The following is a 22379-nucleotide window of genomic DNA, read 5'->3' as shown; positions in this document are numbered from 1 at the left end:
ATATTCTGTGGACCGTCGTATTGCGCAGTCGATTACCACTAACGTAACAAGCGGACTACAAGGAAGCCGCAAATACGCAACCAGGAAGGGAAAATGCTTCGAATAATTTTACGACAATGCTCTGCTTCTTCGTCGGTAGTTTCGCAGCTTTATTCCTACTACGAGCCAAAATTTTGATTTAGGGTCCTCAAAGTTTTTCAGAAATTTTTTCGAAAATGCATGGCTGGCGCAACGAGGTATTTTCGCGCACTACAACAGTTTCTTTAAATGAACCGTCTTCTGCGGCCGTACCGGACCGTTGTGCAGCTGACCTGTGTACCTTTACACTTATTGCTATCTCTTTATTTCGTCAAATATGACAAATAAAAATATATTAATACCATAGTTCACGACTCCGCAATTTCGCGCAGAAAACAAGCACACAAATTTTCGAAACTACACATATAAGAGTGACCAAAGCGGTGTAACACGATGTATTAGCTTCCAGTCTACGTGAAATCATTACATATTTATCAGAGTTTTGCAAATCCACAGCTTTCCATATAACTCGAAGCGATATACAGCCTCCTGCATTTTTAACTATATCGCGCCAGCACACTGTGATTTGGGCGTGCGTCGTCCTGAAGGAAACAGCGTAGCAGACGACACTTGCACTAAGTGTAATGCGTCACAAAGGCCCCAGCTTTCACTGCATATAATATAATGTATCAGCTCGGTGTGCCCAGCGCCGATCGGTGGCACAAAAAGCGCCATCATCAATGCGCTCCGAGTATCGCGTTTCAGTCGCTGAGCACTGTACAATACACACGCACTTCTCGCGTCTTTTCTGGCCTTACTACTTTGCTTTACTAGCTTACCTTAACATGCCTCTTTAGTGTCCCTTTAAGGCAATGACCGATTACTGTGTACAGTAGCAGCGAGTCTGCCAACGCAGGGAATTGCAGGCATCCGCGAGCGGCCGTTCAACCCCGTAAAGTCCGGGTTTGTGTAGTGGCGCGGAGCTCATCGCAGCGGAGTAAAGCACCCACCTGCGCCTTCGGGGAACCTGCTCTCGAACTCGGCGCTGGAGGCACCGACGACGACAGCCGAAACGTCATTGTCGTTGGCCACCACGGTCAGGTCGTAGCGGCCGGTGCTCGTGAAGTCGGTGAAGTAGCGGCTGTACACGCCGTCGTTCTGCGTGATGTCCGGATCTGCGCAGTTGATTGACCATTTGATTGACCATTTGATTGACCAATTGACTCTCAATTGACCAAGGCTATAGTGTAGGTAGACCATTTAACACTCGCAGAAGATATAACGCTGAAAGAAAAATGGACCCCTTGGAAGACCGGGTAATCGAGCGGCTTAACGTTTCAACTGGGAGCTTTGTCAAGCTGCTTTTTAGCGGCTTTTACTCCCATGTCGTATGTAAACATGTCGTATGCAAACATGTCGTATGTAAACATGTTGGAAATAAATTCAATTCAATTCAATTCAAACACGAGCTGTGGATCTTTTTCAGGCCTTCTTTCGTGGTAAGTGTGGTCTTTATTTTATACTTCAGAAGCGTAATTTACTTACACAACTAAAGTTAACAATCCTTGTGTGTATTTTGGAAGTTGCAGAAACTCTATCCGAGTTTCTGCAAGGGACGATTCGTAGGGACGATACTTAACAAGTATGAAGGTACCAATGATTTCCTGTACCTAATTAAGCGTGTGTCCTATCCATTATGTTCATGCGGCCACTGTGACGAGGATGTACACCTTTACCGTTCCAAGCACATCATATAGTATAGACGTGATTAACAGTGGTAGAACAATAAATGTTACTGGAGCTATACATTACAGCCTCATTCTTAATTATACTACTGTTAATTATTTAAAGCCTCCTCCATCTTCCTACCAACCTCTCCCTTTCTCGGATTACATATGATGCTCAAATAAATAAATAAAATAAATAAACATATAGATAGCACTTCGAATACGAACTCCGTCTACGTGACCCACATCGACTTCTTTCACTAGCCAAGGTGTAGGGCCCATGACCGTCAAAAGCAGCGCACTGAAAGACAGTAAATGCGCTTCAACGATTCTTTGAGGACACTGATACAAGTGATCGATATTGACTGCTCAGCACGGTGTGTAGTTACAAGCGTGTAATTCGTGCGCTTGCGTGAAAAACTCCTTGATGAACGCACCTCCAGCTCCGTTGTCGATGAGATGCAGCCGAGTGATGCTGTCCGTGTCCGGGTGGCGGATCAGGGCGGTCACCATGGCCTTGGCCACCGGATGAGACCCCTTCTTCAGCTCAGCGTAAATGATGAATCTATCAGAACCATTCACCTGCAAGACGGCATAACATTTTTAAAATTCAGAGTACATACTGCAGGTGTGCTTTAAAGTGGCTCACGGCCTGCCTGATTGTTTTATCATACGATGTGTTCTGTAATCCTGAATACACCCCAATGAGGTGGTACCGTATGAAGCAGTGCTTATATAGAACCTGATAAAGTGTTTTAGTATAGAGTGACTGTCTTACCGTTATTGATACCGACTGCTAAGACCACGTATGCGCGGCATATACCGGATCACCCAGCAAGCATACAGGGACGGCTTGCGCCGGTTGCCGTGATTGTGCAACAGCATGGCTATAGTTCACCCTTGGTACTTGCTCTCCGTCTTGACAGCAAGAAATAAATGGTACAATCAGCCTTCCCTTAGTGTAATATCACGCTGAGGTCAAAGTATCAGCTATGTTTTGTGACTAACCTTGAAATGAACTGTGCTATTTGAGTCTGTTAGGCCTATTAAGAGACGCTGCAGAGTCACGAAAGTGTTTTATTCTGTACCTACCAGATGGCGTACAGAACTTCGCGTTCAAACGTCTATAATTTGTCTCGTCTGGGCTGGAGAAGAGCCAGATCCCCTCTTCGTGCTGCCCACGGTTTCGTACATTCCGTCTCGGTCAGCTCGACGAACGGTAACAGCAAATACCGAGAGCCCAGCAAACACCGCGCTCGCGCAGTCGTATACCAGCCGGTATCGCTAACGGCAGGACCGTAACGCTGTATGCCAGCGCACTCTAATGAAGCATGCAGTACCGCATGAAGCGCGGTACCTCACGTACTCCAACGAAGTGGTACCGCATATACTGCAATGCGAGGGTGGCATAATATCTCACCGCCGACGAGTGTCCGCTGATCCAGACGTCGAGCAGGATGGGCGTCTCCTTGGCAGCCGGCCTGGCATACACCAGACCTATGACCGGCTGGTCCGTCTTCGTGGTTGGCTCGGCCCGCAGTTCCCACATGCCAACCTGCGTGCCGTGAGGGACGACATGTTTATATACTCGAAAATTGTACGCAGACGGGAGAAATGAAGTATATCCGGAGGTTAAGAAGTCAGCTCAAAGCAATTTCCAATAATGTACCGGTTACGTGAGAAGCCAAGTCGAGGCGCCAAGCAGGCACGAAGGGAGAGATGACACATTGTAGTCAAATAAAGAACTACAGCGATTTAGAGAGAGATAGAGAGAGTAATTTGCCTATAAAGGCTACACATTTTGCTTGGCCGCAATAACCTTTTTAAAGGCCGAAATGACAAAAATAAGGTTAAATAGGAAAATTGAACAAAAAGAAGCAAACGTGACGTCTCTATGCGATGTTAGAAGGAAGGGGTAGGCGGGAGGAGGAAACCCCTTAGCAAAGGTACAGTATAGCTCAATGTTAGAGGGAACATGCAGTTATAGTAATCTCTACCACAGGTCATCGTTGAAATATTTCATAAGGGCCCCGTAACACATTTTTTGCGTATAAATGTACATCAGATTGGTTATGTAAGTCAATTTCCTACGAAAGGCAAATAAGTGTCCCGGTTATATCGGCTGTATGATTGCTTAGATGTTCGCTTTAACAGTGCATCTCACTGTAAATTTGTTTACCCTACTTCAAAGCTTTCAGAGGCTGAAACGTCAACAAAAAATATTCGCAAGCAAGGTAAATGAAGAATAAAAAGATTGGGCAGTTTCGTCCGAAGGGCGAAATACTGAAAGCGATTGCAAGGTTTAGAGTTGAGTTGAAGCTCATCAAAGGGTGTTCTAAGAACAGGCGGTGTCCAAATCCACGCCTCATAGGATGGCGTCCTCTGGATTAAAAATGTGGATCTTAAAGGCCATGCTTTTGCTTATTACATGAAGCGGAAGCGATTTTGGGAGCCGGAAACACGTCATAGCCGTCAGGTTTCGGCAACTTCTGCTGCGCAGCAGGTATACAGCTCCGCGGAAGCTACCGGGCGTCTCACAACGCTGGCGAGACGAGGAGCGCCGCTAGCGGCGTTGCAGGCGTGGCGCCTCAATTACAGTGCCTAGAATATACTTAGTATATTCTAGGCACTATACCTCAATGGCGTACGAGATGAGACGGAAGAGAAAACCATCAGCGTTTTGGTAGCTTGAAGTGTACTGTCCGTATCACGTTTCATACGGGCCACTGCAGGTACAGTGGTGCGGTATACGCGCAGTGGCACACTAGGAACACTAGCGTCTGTGAGCACAACGCTCGTGCCAGCAGCAGGATGCAGAACGCTGCCCTGGCTTCGCCGCAGAGCCGATTGAGTGGAGCGTGAGGGTGCGTATGGCACTTGGCTTCGTCGTTTTTGCAGGCAAACGCACTGCGCGTCTCTGGAGACTTTCTAACCCTCCACGCGTGGGACGCACGTTCGCTGTCAATACCGGGACATCACAACGGTGGAGGCGCCGACGCGCGGACGTGTCTCGAGTGTCCATATAATTGCTATCGAAATAAATAAAAGCTCGGGGTATCTTCATTTTTTTTTCTCTAATGGTATCGCACCGTGTACTCTCATGCATCTCTCCACAGGAAATGTAGCCTGTAAGGCTTTACATCCCATCTATATGCCTATCAATCTGGGCGCTTACGGCGTCGACACTCGGGCCCCGGAAACAGAAAGAGAGCAGCACAGGCGGACCAACGCACGGACAAGCGTCTAACCTGCAGAACGGAGCACGCGCCGTAACAAAAGCATCCGGTCCCCTGAAAGAAACCTCGCCACCTCTCGTTGACTCCGCGAGATAACGAACACTTCCTCTCGAAAGCGTCAAGGTTGCAACAGCGAGGGCTGACGAGGCCAATTCATATATATATATATATATATATATATATATATATATATATATATATAGACACAGACAGAGAGAAAGGTAGAAGGGGAGAGAGGACAGAAAGCGATGCGGCTTTAATACGTGTATCCGAACACCGGCGAGTATTAGAAGAAGACGGAGTAAGATACAAATACGCAACGAGCCTGGAAGTTGATCAGAGGAGAGGTCACGAAGGCGCAGGGCAGCGATCGCGGAACGGAGAAAAACAGAACCAACCGTTACGCACGCACACAGACACAAAACACCTCGGCTGCTCATTTCTTGACAACCTTCGCTTCCTTTATTTTTCACGCGGCAGGAAGAAAGAATAGTAAAGGAGGGGGCCAATTCCGTTGGGATAAAAATTGATTGGACGGGTCGATAGAGTCATACGGGCGGCAAGTTCATCCCCCACTTCCACCCACCCTCCGGGGACCTCGACCTCTTCTCATCGCTCCACTCTCAGATCGGAGTGGGTTCGTTGTAAGGAAGACGAAATAAAAGGGGAGGTGTCACGCTGGAAACCGATAGCTGCGTAAAGGTAAAAGCGAGATAGAATGGTGTGGAGAGGGCAATTAGGGAAGCACGTATACATGGAGGATGAGGGCGATGCGTTACGTAACACGACAGAGAGGATGTCGTAGAAGTTTGTAGAGGGAAACGAGAAACCAGAGATATAAAAGGGCAATGAGGGGAAATAGGGAGAAAAAAAAACAAGGAACAATGAATTCCTTAAAAAACCATGAGAGAAGAACAGTGGAGCTATGCAGCCATTAGAGCGAAAGAAAACGAGTTATTGGAGTACAAGTGATACTTTTGTGAGTGGAAAGGGCAGCAGAAGAGAGAGAGAGAAAGAAAGAGAGCTAGAAAGCAAGCAAGCAAGCCTCGGTTATTAACTCTGTCACTTTATAAGCTCAAAAATTTTGAAACTAAGTTTGAATGCCTTTCGGGATAACCCATATGCGCGGTGAACTATCGAGAAGTGCGAAATAAAAATTGAAATGGAAACGAAAAGAACGCCGAGAAGTTTCACGCTACAAGCTAGTCCGAACCGAAGCGCTGTACACGTGAAAAAAAAAAGAAAAAAAAACGACAACAAAAGAAACGCGAACAGTCAATGGAAAGTGGATATAGAGAAAGAAAGGCAGTCTCCCGGGACATTAGGTAAAGGTCAGACTAACCATACTCGAGTTAATCGAAGCCTGATCGTCCAAAACGAAGCGTAAAAGCTTAACAGAACCAAAGAGAACGAAACAAAAGTTAGTCTGTACTACCGGACATTCTGTTTCTTTCTTCCGCGAGCGCAGTTGCTCTGCAAAGAGTGTCACACACAGCTTCCACCGCACGTTCCGAACATCGGCTGCAATATATACACCGTGTCGCCAAGAGCTGCTGAAATGGGCTTTCGCAGATGTTCGGCGCCGGAAGAGAACAGTCGCGAAAGGAATCGTCGAGGAAAAAGCGGAGGGAGTAGAGAGGACGTAGGCAGGACGTAGGGAAGACGTAGGGAAGACGTAGGGAAGACGTAGGGAACAGGGCGTAACGTTAAAGCCTAGCCGCCGGCGACGGTGGCTGCTAAGAAGCGGACTGTATACGTACAGAGCCGGACCTACGTGCCGCGCGCCTCAAAGGACCTCATGAACTCGCTTCTGGATTGGCCGGCGTGTTTACGTCTTGAAACGGCCAGCGCAAGTGTATAGGGCACAGATGAGAAAGACAAGTCGCCCAGCACAGCATCGCCTTTCTCGTGTGTGTGTGTGAGACACGTAGCACTATAAAAGGAGGTGCCAGTGTTCAACCAGCGTTGAGCCGACGTTGGTTATGTGCTGGAGGAGTAACGTTTGTCCAACGTTTCAGGCTTAAGTTATTGATTTAACATTTACGATAAAATGCATGAAAAGCGTGATAAAAGTTAGAAAAGAGGGTCCCGAAGTAAACATATTGGGAATAATCTTGTATAACGAGCATGCAAAATACGTAAAAAAATAACGGGCGATTTAGGGAATATAATGTCACTGCGTAACACAGGCTGTACACTTCTATCCATTTCTATGCATGGGATTGTAAAACGAGCGAGACATATGGACTAACAATAAGAAAAATCAAAATCCAATGCAAGAGAAAATGAGTGCAGGTTAAAGAAAGCAAAAAGAACTTTTGGAAATTTTGAAATGATCGAGCATAGATGATCCCCCATAATTTGATGATAGTTGGAACAGAGTTCAAAACGAATCTGGCTGTGGAAATGGCCGCAAATATCCCGTAATTTTTGTGTTTAGGCTAAACTAGGCTACCTTGTTGAGTAAAAAAGAAAAAAAAGAACACCATTATGTCATGCTTGCGAGAAGCCAGCGGTGGGCCAACGTTGGCTCCCAACGTGAGGCCTACATTGCTTCAACTTACTGCGTACTTGGGTGTGTCTCGATCGGAGCACCAAGCAAATAATAAACGAAAACGGAAACATTCGCTGCCCGATCGCTGCACAGGCCGGCATCGACAGCGAGCAGTAACGGCGACTTTGCTTGATTCGGTGTCCACCTTCCTCTGTGCTTGCTGTCATAGTTCGACGTGTCGCCCCCTCTCCCCCCTCTTTCCCCTTAACTTGTCCTTTCCTAGCGACTCCTTTCCCCCAAGAACACAGGGACAATGCTTTCCTTTTTTCCCATAGGAACTTTGCTCTTCGTCCGCGAGGCGGCGCGCACCGAGGTCGAATCCGCGGCGGGAGTAATGAGTCGGCGCGTTCGTTACACGACCGGCAGTTGTCGGAAGGGAGAGGGAAATTCCGAGTCACGTCAGACAGCAAACGCACCGTGGAGAACGGCGGACGGACGAGGCGCAGCAGCACCGTGTTTACTCGCGTAAGCCGCGCCCCCTCGTGTTGTAGAACGCCCCCGCCCATTTGGAGACGAACGTGTAAAAAATAAATAATAATAATTCAACCAAGCGCACTCGCTTCAACGCGTGCGCCGGGGTAGGCTGAAATGAGCAAAAGCGATGACGAAAAGTGATCGAAGGACATTGCATTGAAGTTTTCCGATAGTGGGATATCACTAGAGGTACGTAGTAGACTGCCAGGTCTGATAATGAACGATCAATGTGAATACATAGCGCGAACGCTCAGGAAGCATGTAGAACACAGAACCAACTGCTGCTACTTTCATCTGAAGTTCGAATGAAACTCTTCTGTGATACAGGCGGTTTAATACATGTGCACATCTAACTACTTCTATAATTAACATAAGAGCGAGGCACATCGAAGAGATAGAAATACATCAAGAAAGCAAGAAAGGAAGGAAGAAAGAAAGAAAGATAGATAGATGTATAGATAGATAAATAGATATATGGATAGATAGACTAGCCGCAACTTCCCGGCTGTGGGGTGATTTTTCGTTCACTTTCATTTGCCTTAATTATCCTTTCAAAATTTCACTTATAAACACATAAATCATCCTATGGTTTCTCGGTTTACTTGTCTGTTGGAATCACGTGATTGAGGCAGACAGATAGACATATATAGGTTTATATATAGATAGGGCGAGAGAAAGGGAAGATGCTTCCATATTCTATGCAGCAATCACGGCGCCATTAAGTGGAGTTCGCAGTTAGTCGTAAGCCTGGCTCGCGTAAAGACTTTCATTCTGTCGCAGTCTGGGCGAAAAAAGTGCGGGTTCTACACAGCTGAATACGGTAGTAAGTGACAAGCAAGTGAGTCTGGTGGCGCGGGGCAGGGTACTACGAGAAAAAAGGGGGAGGGGTTGCGACAGAGTCGCACCCCCAGTGACGAGAAAGCGAGCGGAAACGGGTCTGACAAAAAGAAACGACGAGAACGAAGAAACGAAGCAAACCGAAAGGCTCGACACAAAGCGAGCCAGCGAGCGCACCGGCGCTGTGCGTTTCCGATGGCGCGCGGCTTATTAAAGAGGTATATACAGACACGGGGCAAGCGTACATTATAATAATACGCCGCGTATACGCGGTACGGATGTGCGCGCGTTCGCGCGAAGCCCGGGTATCGGAAATCGAAACTATGCGTTACGCTCGAGCAAAACAAAGGAAAGAAAAAAAAAAAGCTCGCTGCTTATGTCTGGCCCCGCGTGTTTCGTTTGCTCGATGTCATTTTTTTTCTTTCACTGTCGTGTTTCTTGTTGACAAGGCCAGGCGTCGTCGAACCAGTGTAGCAGACAGGAGGGAGGGGGCGTGGAACAATCGCGGAGTGTTTGACGCGACGCAACCTGCTCACGTACGCGCGACGACGCGAGCGACGCGGCGCGGCAGACGACGCGATTCTGGCACTGCAGACGGATGAGGAGAGAGGGTTCCACTGAAGCGTGAACGGCAACGCAGCAGGCATGTTCGAGCGAATCATACGCGTCAGCGTGCTGGCGCGCGTCCCCCCCCCCCCCCTCCCCCTTTTCTTTTTGTTTTTTTTTCCTTCTTTATGGCTATGTCTCTCTTAAAATCACTCTTTAGGGATCGCCTCACTACGATTACCCTACGATTATCGTGAGCGCAGAAATGCTCTCATTTGGCAATCGCTGAACATGAATGATGATGCGTATGGCATTTGCGATATTATCAGCGCTAGGGGAAAGGGACACGAGGTGAAAGCGAAACGACACTCCGCTGATGTTCGACCATGGCGTCTGGGTCTCGCGTCCCTGTCTTCTAGAACTGATATCGCATCATGATTCAAACCAACGAGTCCAACGCAACGTGTTTACTGCATTTAAGGTTCTGCCGGCTTTTGCTCATCTCATCTCTCGCCCAACGTCAGCAGCTAGCTTACCAGGCCGACAGCCGGCAAAACACTTCGTCTCTCATTGCCACCCGCGCCTCTTCCTCTTACGTGAAACGACGATGTTAACCGCAAACTTAATGGCTGCACGCATCGCACTCGAACATTTGCGCCGAGAATATAACTCCTACCTTAATCTTTCTATTCGAGCTTGTTTGTCATCCAATCAAGCAATAAACGTAAAGCTAAATCTGGGAGTTTTATGTCCCGAATTCACGGTCTGATTCTGAGGGAGTCGTAGTGGCGAGCTGCGGATTATTTTGATCGCCTGGAGTTCTTTAACGTGCACCTAAATCTAACACCCCCATCGAAATGCGGCCGCCGCGGCTAGGCTCGAACCCCCGACCTCGAGCTCAGCATCTCCACTAAGCTACCGTGGCGGACAGCAATAAACGCAGCCGTGTTGTGGGCAAATTTGATCTAATCAAATCTTTACTTACATCACAAATGTTTGAGGGCGTCGACAAAAAGCCGTGCCTTTAGAAATTTCTTGTTGACATTCTAAATTATTGCTATTGAGTTTACCTGGCCTTCAATAAACATTGTTGAAAAAAAAAAAACTATTGAATTTAAGTTGTGTTTCTATTGTAAGTTAATGCGTTTTTGTAAGTCATTAAGAAGGTTTGACTGATGATAAGGTCCAAGCTTCCCTTCGAGGGTCAACTCAAAGAGCAACTGGATGCGCTCGGCCGCTACTAGCACCTACTCCCTTCATCCTACGTCTTTCGTCCGCAAGACACGCTATACGCTTTCTATCCGACCCTCTCGGCGACAAAGCGCCGACGCCGCGTGCTTACCGAGCCGGGCGCGCATGCGCGCCATCATCCGGTCCCTTTAAGACTCAATTTTAATCTCAGCGTTTGTTTGGCTTCCCGTTTTGCTGTCCCGGCGTACGCAGACTATACCCGCCCTCCGGTCGACAGACGCAAAACAAGCAATAGAGAGAGAGAGAGAGAGAGAGAGCAAGAAAAGAGACTGCACAAAGTGAAAACTTGGGCACCTCGGTTTGCATACACACGAACGCACACGAAAAGGATGCGCTCACAGTGAGACCCACTCACGCGTCGCACGGAAGCCTCTTGGTACCTCGCCCCCCCCCCCCCCCCCCCCGCCCCCTTTTGCCTCCGGCCCCCGGGACGACAAACGCGGTTTGGCTTCGAATAAATAACGCCGGCTCGCCAGGCTATATACGCAAAAACCGCGGCTTTTTCGGAGTGGAAGCCCTATATCCGAGGATTCGCCGGCGTCCCTTCTATACGTCGCGTGCGGCACAAAAGCGAATGCACCAAACACGGGCCGGAGGAAGAGAAATCTCAGTTCGTGAAGGGTGAAAGCCAGAGGGCGAAGGAGGGACGCGGAAGTCAGTGCACTGAACAGAGGAGACCGTGCTGCTTAAGCACTATAGTACGGTGCAGCATTGTGGGAGGCTACGAGAGCTTGCGAATGCCTATCAGAGGTCGAAGTTCGGAGAGGAAAGTTGGGCTAGATTCGCAATTTGCCTTATGGTCTCAGGTATTTTACCTAGCGCGAAATGCACGCGGAACAGAGAAGTGTGGGCAGGATAGAGTTGAAGTTTAGCGCTATCATGTACGTGTCTTGTTCTTATTTTTTTTCGTTCGTTTTCTGCACTAGGTAAAGTGTTTCAGCCAGAACGAATTGATAATGTTGTCTGTAATGGAGTTCTCCGTAAAGTTAACTGTCCTTATTATACTCATTTTATAGGCAATCCTTCCTAACCACAAGTTTCTTCATTTTCCCTGCGCGTATACCATATCAAAAAACCTTAGTCGACAACTAGTGTGAGGCTCATGGAGTCGTTTTTTAAAATAAATGATATGGACATGCAACATCATGCGGAGTGTGCGGCCTACCTCGCCGGCGCTGCCCAATCGGCCATCGTTCTTTGCAAAAAATGAACGTATAAAAACACGCCAATAAATGATCAGGTATATCTGATAAACTGAGGTAATATACCAATTTCCTTTGGACAGGTCCGACTAGCCTTCAGAGCCTATGCAACTATGGTCTGCTAAGAAATTAGACTAGGGTGGCGGGCTAAAAATAGTTTGTGGAAGCTGTCTCTGCTGGCATTAGAGGTAGAGGTGTGATTCGGCTTTCTACACAACGTCGAAATTTTTTTTTGTGAGGACCACTGCTGACGATTGTAGGGTGTTCGCGAGCCCTCAATAGCCAACGATAGCCAAGTTGCCAGCCAAACAATCACTAGCGTGTGTATGGGTGGCGCGAATGCAGTTTGTGAATTTGGCTTCACATTGACCGATTACTTGCAAAAAAAGAAACAAAGCTGGAGATGCTACAAAAACGCAACAGAAAGACAACTACTGCTGCTATTGTAAGGAACACCCGAAACAGTTTACAAGTGTTATATGTTTTCAACCGAGGTTTACACACTTCGCTTCCGAGTGGTTCACCATTTGCAAGACAAAGGCGCACGCTAGTCAACTGTATTTCAACCGAAATTCTGTTGAAGAGGCACCAAAATCTCAACAGAAAGACAACAGGGTTTCTATAACTACTCTCGTAAGGGCACGTCGGGAGCAGCGTTTAGCTTCTAGAACACTGCACGTTATTGCACTTTAAGAGCATACAGTCGGAGCCGCGGGGAAGGACGGGCAGGAAGCGGAAGCTCGCGGCAAAAGTCTGAAAAATAGCCGAAAAAAATTTTCCCAGCCGCCGAAGAATGCTGGGGCTGGCTTGACTGCGCGGGATAGCAGTGTCGGTTGGCGGTGGTGGTTATGCTGCTGCTGGCGTGTGCGCGCTCCCGCTCCGCGAGCGGTCTTAAGGCTCGAGCCGCGCGTCTGCCGCTGGGTTGAAACATGCGGCGTAAAAAATGGTGTCGAATATGGGGCGCGCCCAGCGAACAGCCCAAGCCTGCGTGGCACTGCGGGTGTTTGTGCGTGTGACGCTGCGGCGGCTCCACTAGGGAGCCTAGGCTCCTACCGACGCCGAGCTCCACGGTGGGTTGAACCGCGCTGGGTCGGCGGAGCAGAAGCCTCAAACCACTCTGTCTTCTACTTCCTGCTCGAGAGCTACGCAGTCAACCGCCTACTCGTAGAGCTTCTTCCAAAAGCCGCTAGAGGAGTAACCTGGCACTAGTGTGTGTATTTACGGGAGCTGCCAGCACCGCGCTGAAAGGGGTGCTATTCTGGAGGTTGTCAAATTGCGCCACGTTGTGAAATGTCGCCATCTTGGCATTTTTCGGGCCAATCAGAGAGGCCGTAGCAGCTCTGTGAGCCAATCGGAACCGACAGTATGAGAGGACGAATTGGACAATATAGGGAAATTTCAGCGTTCAGAATAGCACCCCACCATGCAGCATGGAAATGATGCAAAGAACATGGATTTTACCTAAACATTGTTGTTCTGGCTTTCAAACAACGCTGTGACTTTGTGAACTGATCACATCCAGCGAGAATGTTCCACTTTAATTGCAACAATTCGCGATGATGTTGGGGATGTTGTCGGTTGGAAATTTAAGCAAATGAAGACAGATAAAGCATGATAAGCAACGCCACAGGGACGTCTGAAGCTACAACAACCGAATATTAGACAAATTCATGCACTAACCGTCATACCCACGATAGCTGAATGATCGCAGAGCCAGAAAGCCCTCTTGTAATGTTTGCAGAAAACATTACAAGAGCCCCCTCCCCCCACCTTTCCTTTCTTTTTTCGGCACCCCGTAGTCATCTTATTTTGTCGCTCGAGCAAAGCTCGCGGATGTTGCAAGTGTCTGTGTTGTGTTGTGTTTAATGGCGCATAAGCAGCGAAGGCTATCATGCGCCAACCACAAGGTAAATAGAGAAGAGCCTGCTGTTGTGCGCATTGACGTTTCTCTGCTTTTCGAGTGTCGTGTGGGCAAGAACTTTGCAAAAAATCGGGAGCAGGGGGGTCGGCAGGGCAGGGGTGCCCGCTCGTGAAACGCCTAGTTGGCGAGTTTGGAATAAGTGGAAGTAGAACACAGAGTGACAGGTGATAAACTAACCACGTTTACTCGCGTCGTCGTCAGCGTCATCGCCATCGATCGAAGCGGTTCTGCGGGATTACTGGATTACCCGGCGCCAAAGCCCGGCAGTATGTCTAGATCACGGAGTACCGTTAATAACCAACTCTCTCGGCTTTATTTTTCCTTCTAGGCTGTGTTTATTTTTCTTCTTTCTAACGGGGACATTGTTTTGAGTTCTTTCCTAAATCGAGAAAAAACAACAACGGTAACGACGACAGAGCGAAGCGGGGACAGAAATGAAAGGCGCACTTCAACAACAGTTTTGTCTGGGCTAGTTCGTTCGCGATTACTGTATAGTGTATAACCTAAACTTACGGACACGAAAGGAACAATTTACTAACGGCACATGTCGTGTTGCCTCCATGTACTGTTTGTGAATTTAAGCTCGGTGACCCATCTCTGTCGCAAGAGACAATCCTCCTACATAGGTGTGACTCTATACATCTTATCAGAATACGTACCTAAATCACTGTTGCGCTTTTTGTGATGTACCGCAGTCAGTGAACGCCTATGGTCCTTCAAACTTTTTCGCCAACTCCTCCTCCCTTATTTCGAACCCCCTTTTCCCCAACCCACGCACAGGGTAGCAAACCAGAGACATGGTTGACCTTACTGCCTTTCCTTTCTCTCCCTCTCTCTCTGTACTTCTAGGAGATACGCTACAGTAAGAACTCAGAAACGTGGTCTCGAACACTTTCGAGCCACCTTTTGTCAGTTTTTATTTTGAGGCATAGCTGTATTGTCCTGTGAATCAGTAAACTTCAATAAACAGTTTTCTTTCCTGCGCACTTACGCAAGTTGAGTTCCATTTCTTCTATTTCCGGAAATAATGTACGGTATGCCGCGTGTGGTTGACTGCACGCACTAGCAAGAAACACTTGCAAGGTTTAACAACAAGGAGAGGAAGAAAATTATCACAAGTCAACCAGTGAGGACCGTGAAAACGACAGAACAACATAGGGTTGCTTGGCTAGATTGTGCGTAGGGCATTAGATCGAAAAACAGGATATTGGAAACGGTCCAGCGCTGACTGCGCTTACAACTGAATCAGTTCAGCACTGCACCCGTCTGCCTTCGTTGTTTCACTGGAGCCGGCGGTTTTACTAGAGCCATATCGCAGCCTTCTTTGTTACAGCAGAGCCACCGCTTTCGCTATAGAGCCGCCATCAACCTTTATAAGCCAGTCTTAACTGGTGTGTGTTTGAGAGTGATAAATATATTTTTAATGAGAAGTAGGTTGATTGATTGATTGATCGATTGATTGAGTTTATTGTTCCGAAGAAACACACGGACTATGAAAGACACGGCAGTGGGGTGCTCCGGATTATTGTAACCGCTGTACACAAGCGTTTCTGAAAAACGACCCTCCTAGAAAAATGGCGGCCGCTACTTTTCTAACCCATGGTTGCTGCAAAATCAAACCCACACCCTTGTGCCCAGCCGCATAATGCCGTGGCCACAGAGTGTACGAAAATTAGAGATTTCGGCCGCCGTCTATCAAATCGCATCTCCATCTTCACATCTACAGGCTACTTTTTACTCTGCATACGGAAAGGAATCAGGGACAGAAATGCCTTTGGAGGAGGAGCAGGAGTGCGGAGAAAAAGAAAAAAGAAAAGAAAAAAAAGGACTACAAACATGCATGATCACTCTATGTACAGGTGAGAGGCAAAGCTTGATGGTGCGTATAAATGCATTCCGGAGCTTGTCAATTAAGCCAACGTCCCGTAGGAACGAAGTAAAAATCAAGCTCGGCGTTCCTCTGAGGGACAAGTCATGCGGCCTTTTATTGTCCCTGACGTGTAATCTACCAACCTAGCTTAACTTAATGTTTCGTCTTTAGTGTCTATTTAAAATTGCTCCATTACTTCGCGCTGGAAGCGTAAGGATCCAGCTACTAGAAAAGCGATATGAGGTGAAATGTAGAAAGATACACAGAAACAAGGAAAAAAAAAAGGCAAGCCGACTAAAAGAAAGAAGGAGCAAAAGCTCAAGTATCAAGGGGCAAATGGTACAATGACACTATTCCAAATAAATGAAAGTGTGCCTAGAGTTATTCGGCATACCCGCTTCCTTTTCCCACTCTCCCGCACACAAACACCCCCAAAACGCACACACACACACACAACAACATTTCCCAGATTCTCGAAGCGATAACCCTGTCCCAAAAGAAACAGAGTGAAGCCAGTGAAGCTGAAGTTAAGGAAGTCTTAGCTTTGGATCTTACCCCGGGAGTAAGCCCGTCGGCTTCACCTCGAAGAGGTTCGGGCTGCCGTTGTTTTAGCGCTGCAGCTAGCCATTCGATTTCTCGCTCGCCTTCGCGTCATTTCCGGCACGGGTAACGCCAGTCGGAAGCAATTGAACAGCTCACCGAACGAGAGACATTCTGCAGCTCGAGAGCGGTGGTGTCACGTTGATTTATCGCGACTGGCGAAACGAGTCCGGTACAGGAGTCGAGTTCGACGCTATATATATATATATATATATATATATATACAACTACCGTCCGCGCCCTCAGCTGTATTATATACGGCCTTGCGAGTCTTGTACGCCGGAGACGAAAAATGAGCGTGTCGTCACACTCTTGAGATATCTGCAGCTGCCACCACTGAACTCTCATAAACAGAGATATACAGCACAATGCTCGCTGAGGTTTAGAACAGTCTTTAATCGAACGTAAGATGGAACTTCCAGTGTGAACGTTCTAGTTCGCAAAACCGCCACCACCATGAAAGGCGATGGTTAACACTCCCAGGGCTAGATCTACTATACATACCCATATCCATGAAAGTGTATGGGAGGTCGACCGCCGAGGTATACCTCGATTACATCGTAAGGTTGAACGTTTCAAAACTGCACGGTGGATTACGAGGGACGCCTTATAGTTGAGGACTGCAGAATAATTTTGACCACCCCGGGTTCTTTAACGTGCATCCAGAGCTACACGAACGTATATTGCATTCCGCCCCTATCGGAATGCGGCCGGCGCCGCAGTCGGGAGTCGAACACGCGACCTCGTTTTAAACAGCGCAACGCTAAAGCTATACTTAGTAATCGAAGTGGGTAATGTGATTATGATGAGCTTAAAACAGAGATCCACTCAGGGCGATGGGCCGAAAATCGGGCAGGTTTACGAAATTCGTTGGAGGTATGAATTTCAAATCTCTAGTTACCTCAATGATGGTAGAACGTTGCGCCCATAATGCATGCTAGCCCGCAGTAAATTTTGATCACCAATAGAAGGGTGGTACAGCAAACGGTGTATCACTACTTGCAGCCTGGGGTATATAGTTTAATCAATTCATACTCTGTTATGGTGTAAATGACGCGATGTAATGTGAAGACGAAGCGAGTGAACCGGAAAGAGCGCACCTTTCCTGTTCCAGTCACTTCTTCGCATCGTTTTGTGTCCTTTACACCATAACGAAGCAGAGGATGTGTTATGAGGTCTCGTCGCTGCCAGAGAAAAGTTGTACGAGACACTGCATACACTGTCTGAAGTGTGGTGGCGGGAGCGCCACCACACGGTAGGCCTACTAACTATGAGATGAAGGCGCGGAGTGTCCTGCATACATTTGGCAAAGACTGCGCACGGAGAAGCGTCGGTGCACTCACCGGCGGATCATTGATACTGAAGGTGTAGCTCCAGAACTCGTAGTCGAAGTTGAAAGCGTAGTCGTTGTACCGGTAGCTGGCCTGCGGCGAGCCGGGTGGCGCGATCAGCTCCAGTCCCTCCTGGGGGATTGAAGGCAGCGAGGTCTTGCCGAAGTCGTAGCCGACGACCACGACGAGGAGCTGGCGGGCCAGGCTGTGGTCGATGTCGAAGTTGAGTAGCAGCGGACCGGCTGCCTGCTCGGCCTCGCCGAACTCCCGCTTCTCGATCTGCATTCGCCGCGGACCACGAGAGATAGAGGGAAGGTGTGAACGACGTACTACGTGAGAAAGGGGCTTGGATGTTGGTGTGATTGTATAGAGACCGTGTTAGCTGTCTTTGCATGGAAGGTGAGAGTGTGACGGGCTGGAAGAGGCCAGAAACAGGTGGGACAAGAGACGAAGCAAGTGAGAGGGTGAGTGAGTGAGTGAGTGAGTGAGTGAGTGAGTGAGTGAGTGAGTGAGTGAGTGAGTGAGTGAGTGAGTGAGTGAGTGAGTGAGTGAGTGAGTGAGCGAGCATGGCCTCTTCCAGTGCAGGCTAGTAGCAAACCGGAAATTCTCATCTGTTTAACCTCCTTTCAGTTTCTCTCCCTCCCTCTTTGTTATCCCAAGAGGATGCGATTAAGCACGTAAACGAAAAGGAAAACCAGGCGAAAAAGACTACTCAAGTGCAGGACGAGCGCCGGACTTACGTCTACCAAAGTTGTATGTTGTCTCGATAGTCGTAAGTGCAGCGCTCGCTAGTTCTGTCCGTTTCATTCCTTTGTACGCGTCTTTCCCGCTGGTTTTCTTGTTCATTTACAAGTATTTACCAAATCGCCCAGCAAAAAAGAAAGAGAAAAAAAAGAAGAAAAATAAACTGGTTCAACACTGGCGCACACCACGACACGACATCGGTCAATTGTAAAAGACACAAAGCGAGGGAATGCGCACCATGACGTAGTTGTCGGTCTCGTCCCAGGAGTAGCCGCGCAGTAGCAGCGAGTAGAAGGCCTCGTACAGTTCGGCCTGAGTGGCTACGCTGCCGCGCTGCTCGTCGCCAACGGTGGACTCGTGTACGTGCCAGGTGCGACCACCCGTGTTCTCCACCAGGGAGTCCAGGTGCGCGCTCGGAGTGGCCGAACTGGGGTACACCAGGCTCTGCAGACGAACCTGGCCGGACAAGTGCGCAAGCGAGCCGTTAAAAACAACAGTGGTGAATACTCGGTGCAGCGTCACAACTGTCCAGTCTGTCATTTACGATGCGTCGAATCAGATGATATAGCTGGACTGTCGGAAACCTGTCAGATATTGCAGGGGAACTTGTTGGGAACATGTTGGAAGCGTAAATCCCACCAGAACCCTCGTATAATTAATTAGTCGTACCAGCATGGCATCCGACATTTTTCCAAGATTTCACTTTCCAACTTTTCAGATCTTTTTATCCCCATCCGGTTGACCACAAGTTTTTAAGAACTTTCTAACAAGTACCAGCAAGCTTTCATCAGGTTTTCATTAGGTTTAAAAAGTCTCAGCAGCCACCTTTATGAAGCGTCCTCCGACAAATCGAACGGTTTTGGCAAGAAATATGTGTGCGTCAAAAAGAAATCATATAGATTGCACGACACTCGCACAATCACATGCTGTCGTATGCATCTCATATAAGATCCTGCAACATCATCTCATATTATTGGATATGAATTAAATGGGGCATATGCTTTTTGACTGATCTTCTATAGCTTTTCTAAATAGTGTTTATTGAATTTAATACATCCTATAAAGTCCCGTTGAGTTTCTATAGCATTCAATAAGACTCGTTAGAAAAGTTATAGAAACTAAAGAGGGACTACATAGAATATCAACAACAATTTTCTGTAAGACGAAACGGATGTTTTTCACCACAGAGCCTTCACCATGTGCGCGGAATATGCAAATAGTTATATTTTCACTCTTTCTCTTGTGCAATCTCCGCTCTCTATCTTTCTTTCTTTTTACTCTCCCTTCCCCCACCACTGCTGACCGCCGTTCAGGTGTCGGCAAACTGCGCTAGACAGTTACAGTGCGATCAGCTGCGATTTCCTTTTCTTAATATTTATTTAAATTTATTTAGTTATTACTAATTAAATACACAACCAGTTACTACTACTACTACGGCCTTTATTACTTACCTGTGACGACCTCAGCGACTCCTGGAAACGCTCTGCGACGTCAGCCTCCATGTCTCCGTTGCTAAGCAACAGGATCACTCCGCCGGCGGCGGCAGAACCGTTGGAGCTCGGGTAAGGAAGCTCGCGGTCCTCGCTCAGCATCTGAATTAAACAAGCCCGCAGTCTTAATATTCACCGAAGTACCACGCGACAGGTGCGATCGACGTTGTAAGATTAAAGCCGCGCTACGGTTCGCTTCTCTCGGCGTCCTCCGATACGGCTACGCCTCAAAACGCGGCTTCCTTTTAAGCCCGTTAAGCGAAAGCATTAGCGCGTCACTACGGCATCGGGCGGCACGCTTTCTCATGTAAATACGGATGGCAGGTATCAGAGGCAAACATACTCCGAGGACTCCATCCTCGCGTTATCAATCGTTCCAGGCGTTTCTCAAGAGGCTTTAATCACAGTCCCTGCTCAAGAAAAAAAGAAATAATGCAGGCATGCCGTACAAGCAGAACAACCGTGCTCAAAGATGTCGATTGCAAAAGCCCGCGATGATAAAGTGGATCCACAGCAGCAAGCAAACAGCGCAAACACGACACAAACCACATTGAGGCGTTCATCTCGGAGCGCACTGTTGCGTATCATTAAACGCGTTATGTGTCTGGATTCAGTACAGCGTGTGTGGTGGAAACAGTCCTCGCTTTTGGTCTCTGTATGTTTCCAGCTGTCTAGGACTATATGTGGACTTCATTTAATCGCTTTAGCTAACTCTGCTCTAGCGATTATATGAAGACTGCTTTAGCTAACTCTGCTCTATTGGATATGCCCGCAGTTTGACACAGAAAGAAAAGCGATGGTCGACAGCCTACAAAAGAGCGGTCTTACGCACAGGACATTTGAAGACGTCGTTTTCCCCGGAGGGGCCCGCGGCAATCAGGAAGAGAGCGCAACGACTGCTGATAGCCTTTCTGCGAGACACGGGGCTCATCGACACCTGGTGACACACCCCTGATCTCAACTCGAAGGAGGATCAGGCGAAACAATTGCCGGATATGCATGCCAGGCTAACCCCGCCTGCTTCAACATCACCACCACCACCAACTCTGCTCTAGATTTTCCGAACCAGCGACGTTTCTTCTTATCTTAAACCAAATTTTTTTAGAAATACAATTATGAGAAATGAAGTAGCCGACACCATTATATGGTGACCAAATCTCTTTGTTCTCACTTCAGTTACAAAAAATTACCTAGAACAGATACGTAAAGGGCAAGGACATCTGTCTCGTAATTTATTTCGTTTGCGAAGTGATGTGTATAGTATATGCCGGTTTTGTATCAGGTGCCAGAAAGTCGGAATATCTATACGTGTGAATACAGCTTACGCAGATTTAGAGGACGGGAAACGGTAGAAAAAAAAATAAAAGAAGACTTCTTGCAACGTGATAAAAGCAACATGATATAGGCGCTGCTGCGTTTCTACATTGTTCGAGACACTGCGACTGTGCATGTGTGGAGTTCCATATCTGAGTGGGACGTTGAGGTTGTTTATGAATAACTATGTGGCGCCTTCACAGACTGGGTGAGAGCGCACACATTGCTCACATTCTCATTCATTCTTTCGTTCGCTTTCTTTTATCTTTGATTTCGATCTTTCGTACCCATTTTCTCCTTCCCCAGTACAGGGTAGCAAACCGGAAATAGCTTCGGGTTGACCTCCCTGTTTTGTTGTTGCTTTTGTCCTTTTCTCTTTTGTGAAATATAAAACACGTCCTTAAGTTCGCGACGGCTTCGCTCACCTGCAACGCCCTGGACAGTCCGTCCTCGAGGGATGAGTTGAACTTGGAGTTCGGCGCCGGCAGCCTCTGCACCAGTTTGGCGCGGGTGTTGGTGTTGTTCATGGCGGTCAGGGGAAACCGCACGGACGGCTCGACCTGGCCGAAGGCCACCAGGCCCAGCCGGCTGTCGTCGGGAGCGTCCACGCGGGCGAACTTGTCCAGCGCGCGGATCACGAACGCCCGCCGGTCCTGCGAGCAGACGAAAAAATACGCTTGTTATGCAATTTTTACTGGCGTAACGGCAGCTAAGACTACGATGCGCCAGGAACTCCGGTGCAACGCACACTTACTCGGACGGCGAAAGCTGTGCCCGTGTGCTTCTTCTAAGGTACACTGCCATTTTTTACCATTAGGTGCTGTCAGCTACATACTACTAGTAGTATATATTTAACGCTCAGAGCCTTTGAGGAGAGCGAGACAGAGAAATATAGGGGCAGAGAGAGGGGAAAAGCAGGGAGTTAACCAGGCTAATCAAAGCTGGCTTGGCTTCCCTGCATTGAGGTAAGGGAACTGAAAGCAGAGGAGAGAACTTTACAATATGCGCTCTCTCTCTCTCTCTCTCTCTCTACACTCACACACACACACACACACACACACACCACACACACACCACACACACACACACACACCACACACAACACACACACACACACACCCACACACACACACACACACACACACACACACACACACACACACACACACCACACACACACACACACACACACACACACACACACACGCCACACACACACACGCGCACGCACGCCACGCACTCACTCCGCACGCACGCACGCACC

General features: G+C 48.0%; 1 protein-coding gene across 1 annotated transcript in view; it reads right to left on the bottom strand.

Moving 5' to 3' along the window:
* The window catches only part of LOC119462114 (calcium-activated chloride channel regulator 2), a 91992-nt gene that overhangs the window by 4404 nt on the left and 65209 nt on the right, over positions 1 to 22379 (bottom strand). The window contains exons 9-11 of the mRNA XM_049671859.1: positions 3166 to 3300; positions 2183 to 2327; positions 1029 to 1193 (exon numbers count right to left, since the gene is read on the bottom strand). Of these exons, the coding sequence (XP_049527816.1) occupies positions 1029 to 1193; positions 2183 to 2327; positions 3166 to 3300 (445 nt within the window). The remainder of the gene's footprint in view (positions 1 to 1028; positions 1194 to 2182; positions 2328 to 3165; positions 3301 to 22379) is intronic.

This window comes from Dermacentor silvarum, chromosome 8, assembly GCF_013339745.2.
Source record: "Dermacentor silvarum isolate Dsil-2018 chromosome 8, BIME_Dsil_1.4, whole genome shotgun sequence".
Lineage (NCBI taxonomy): Eukaryota > Metazoa > Arthropoda > Arachnida > Ixodida > Ixodidae > Dermacentor > Dermacentor silvarum.
Note: the sequence above shows the minus strand (reverse complement) of the source record. Positions and strands in the feature narration are given on the sequence as shown.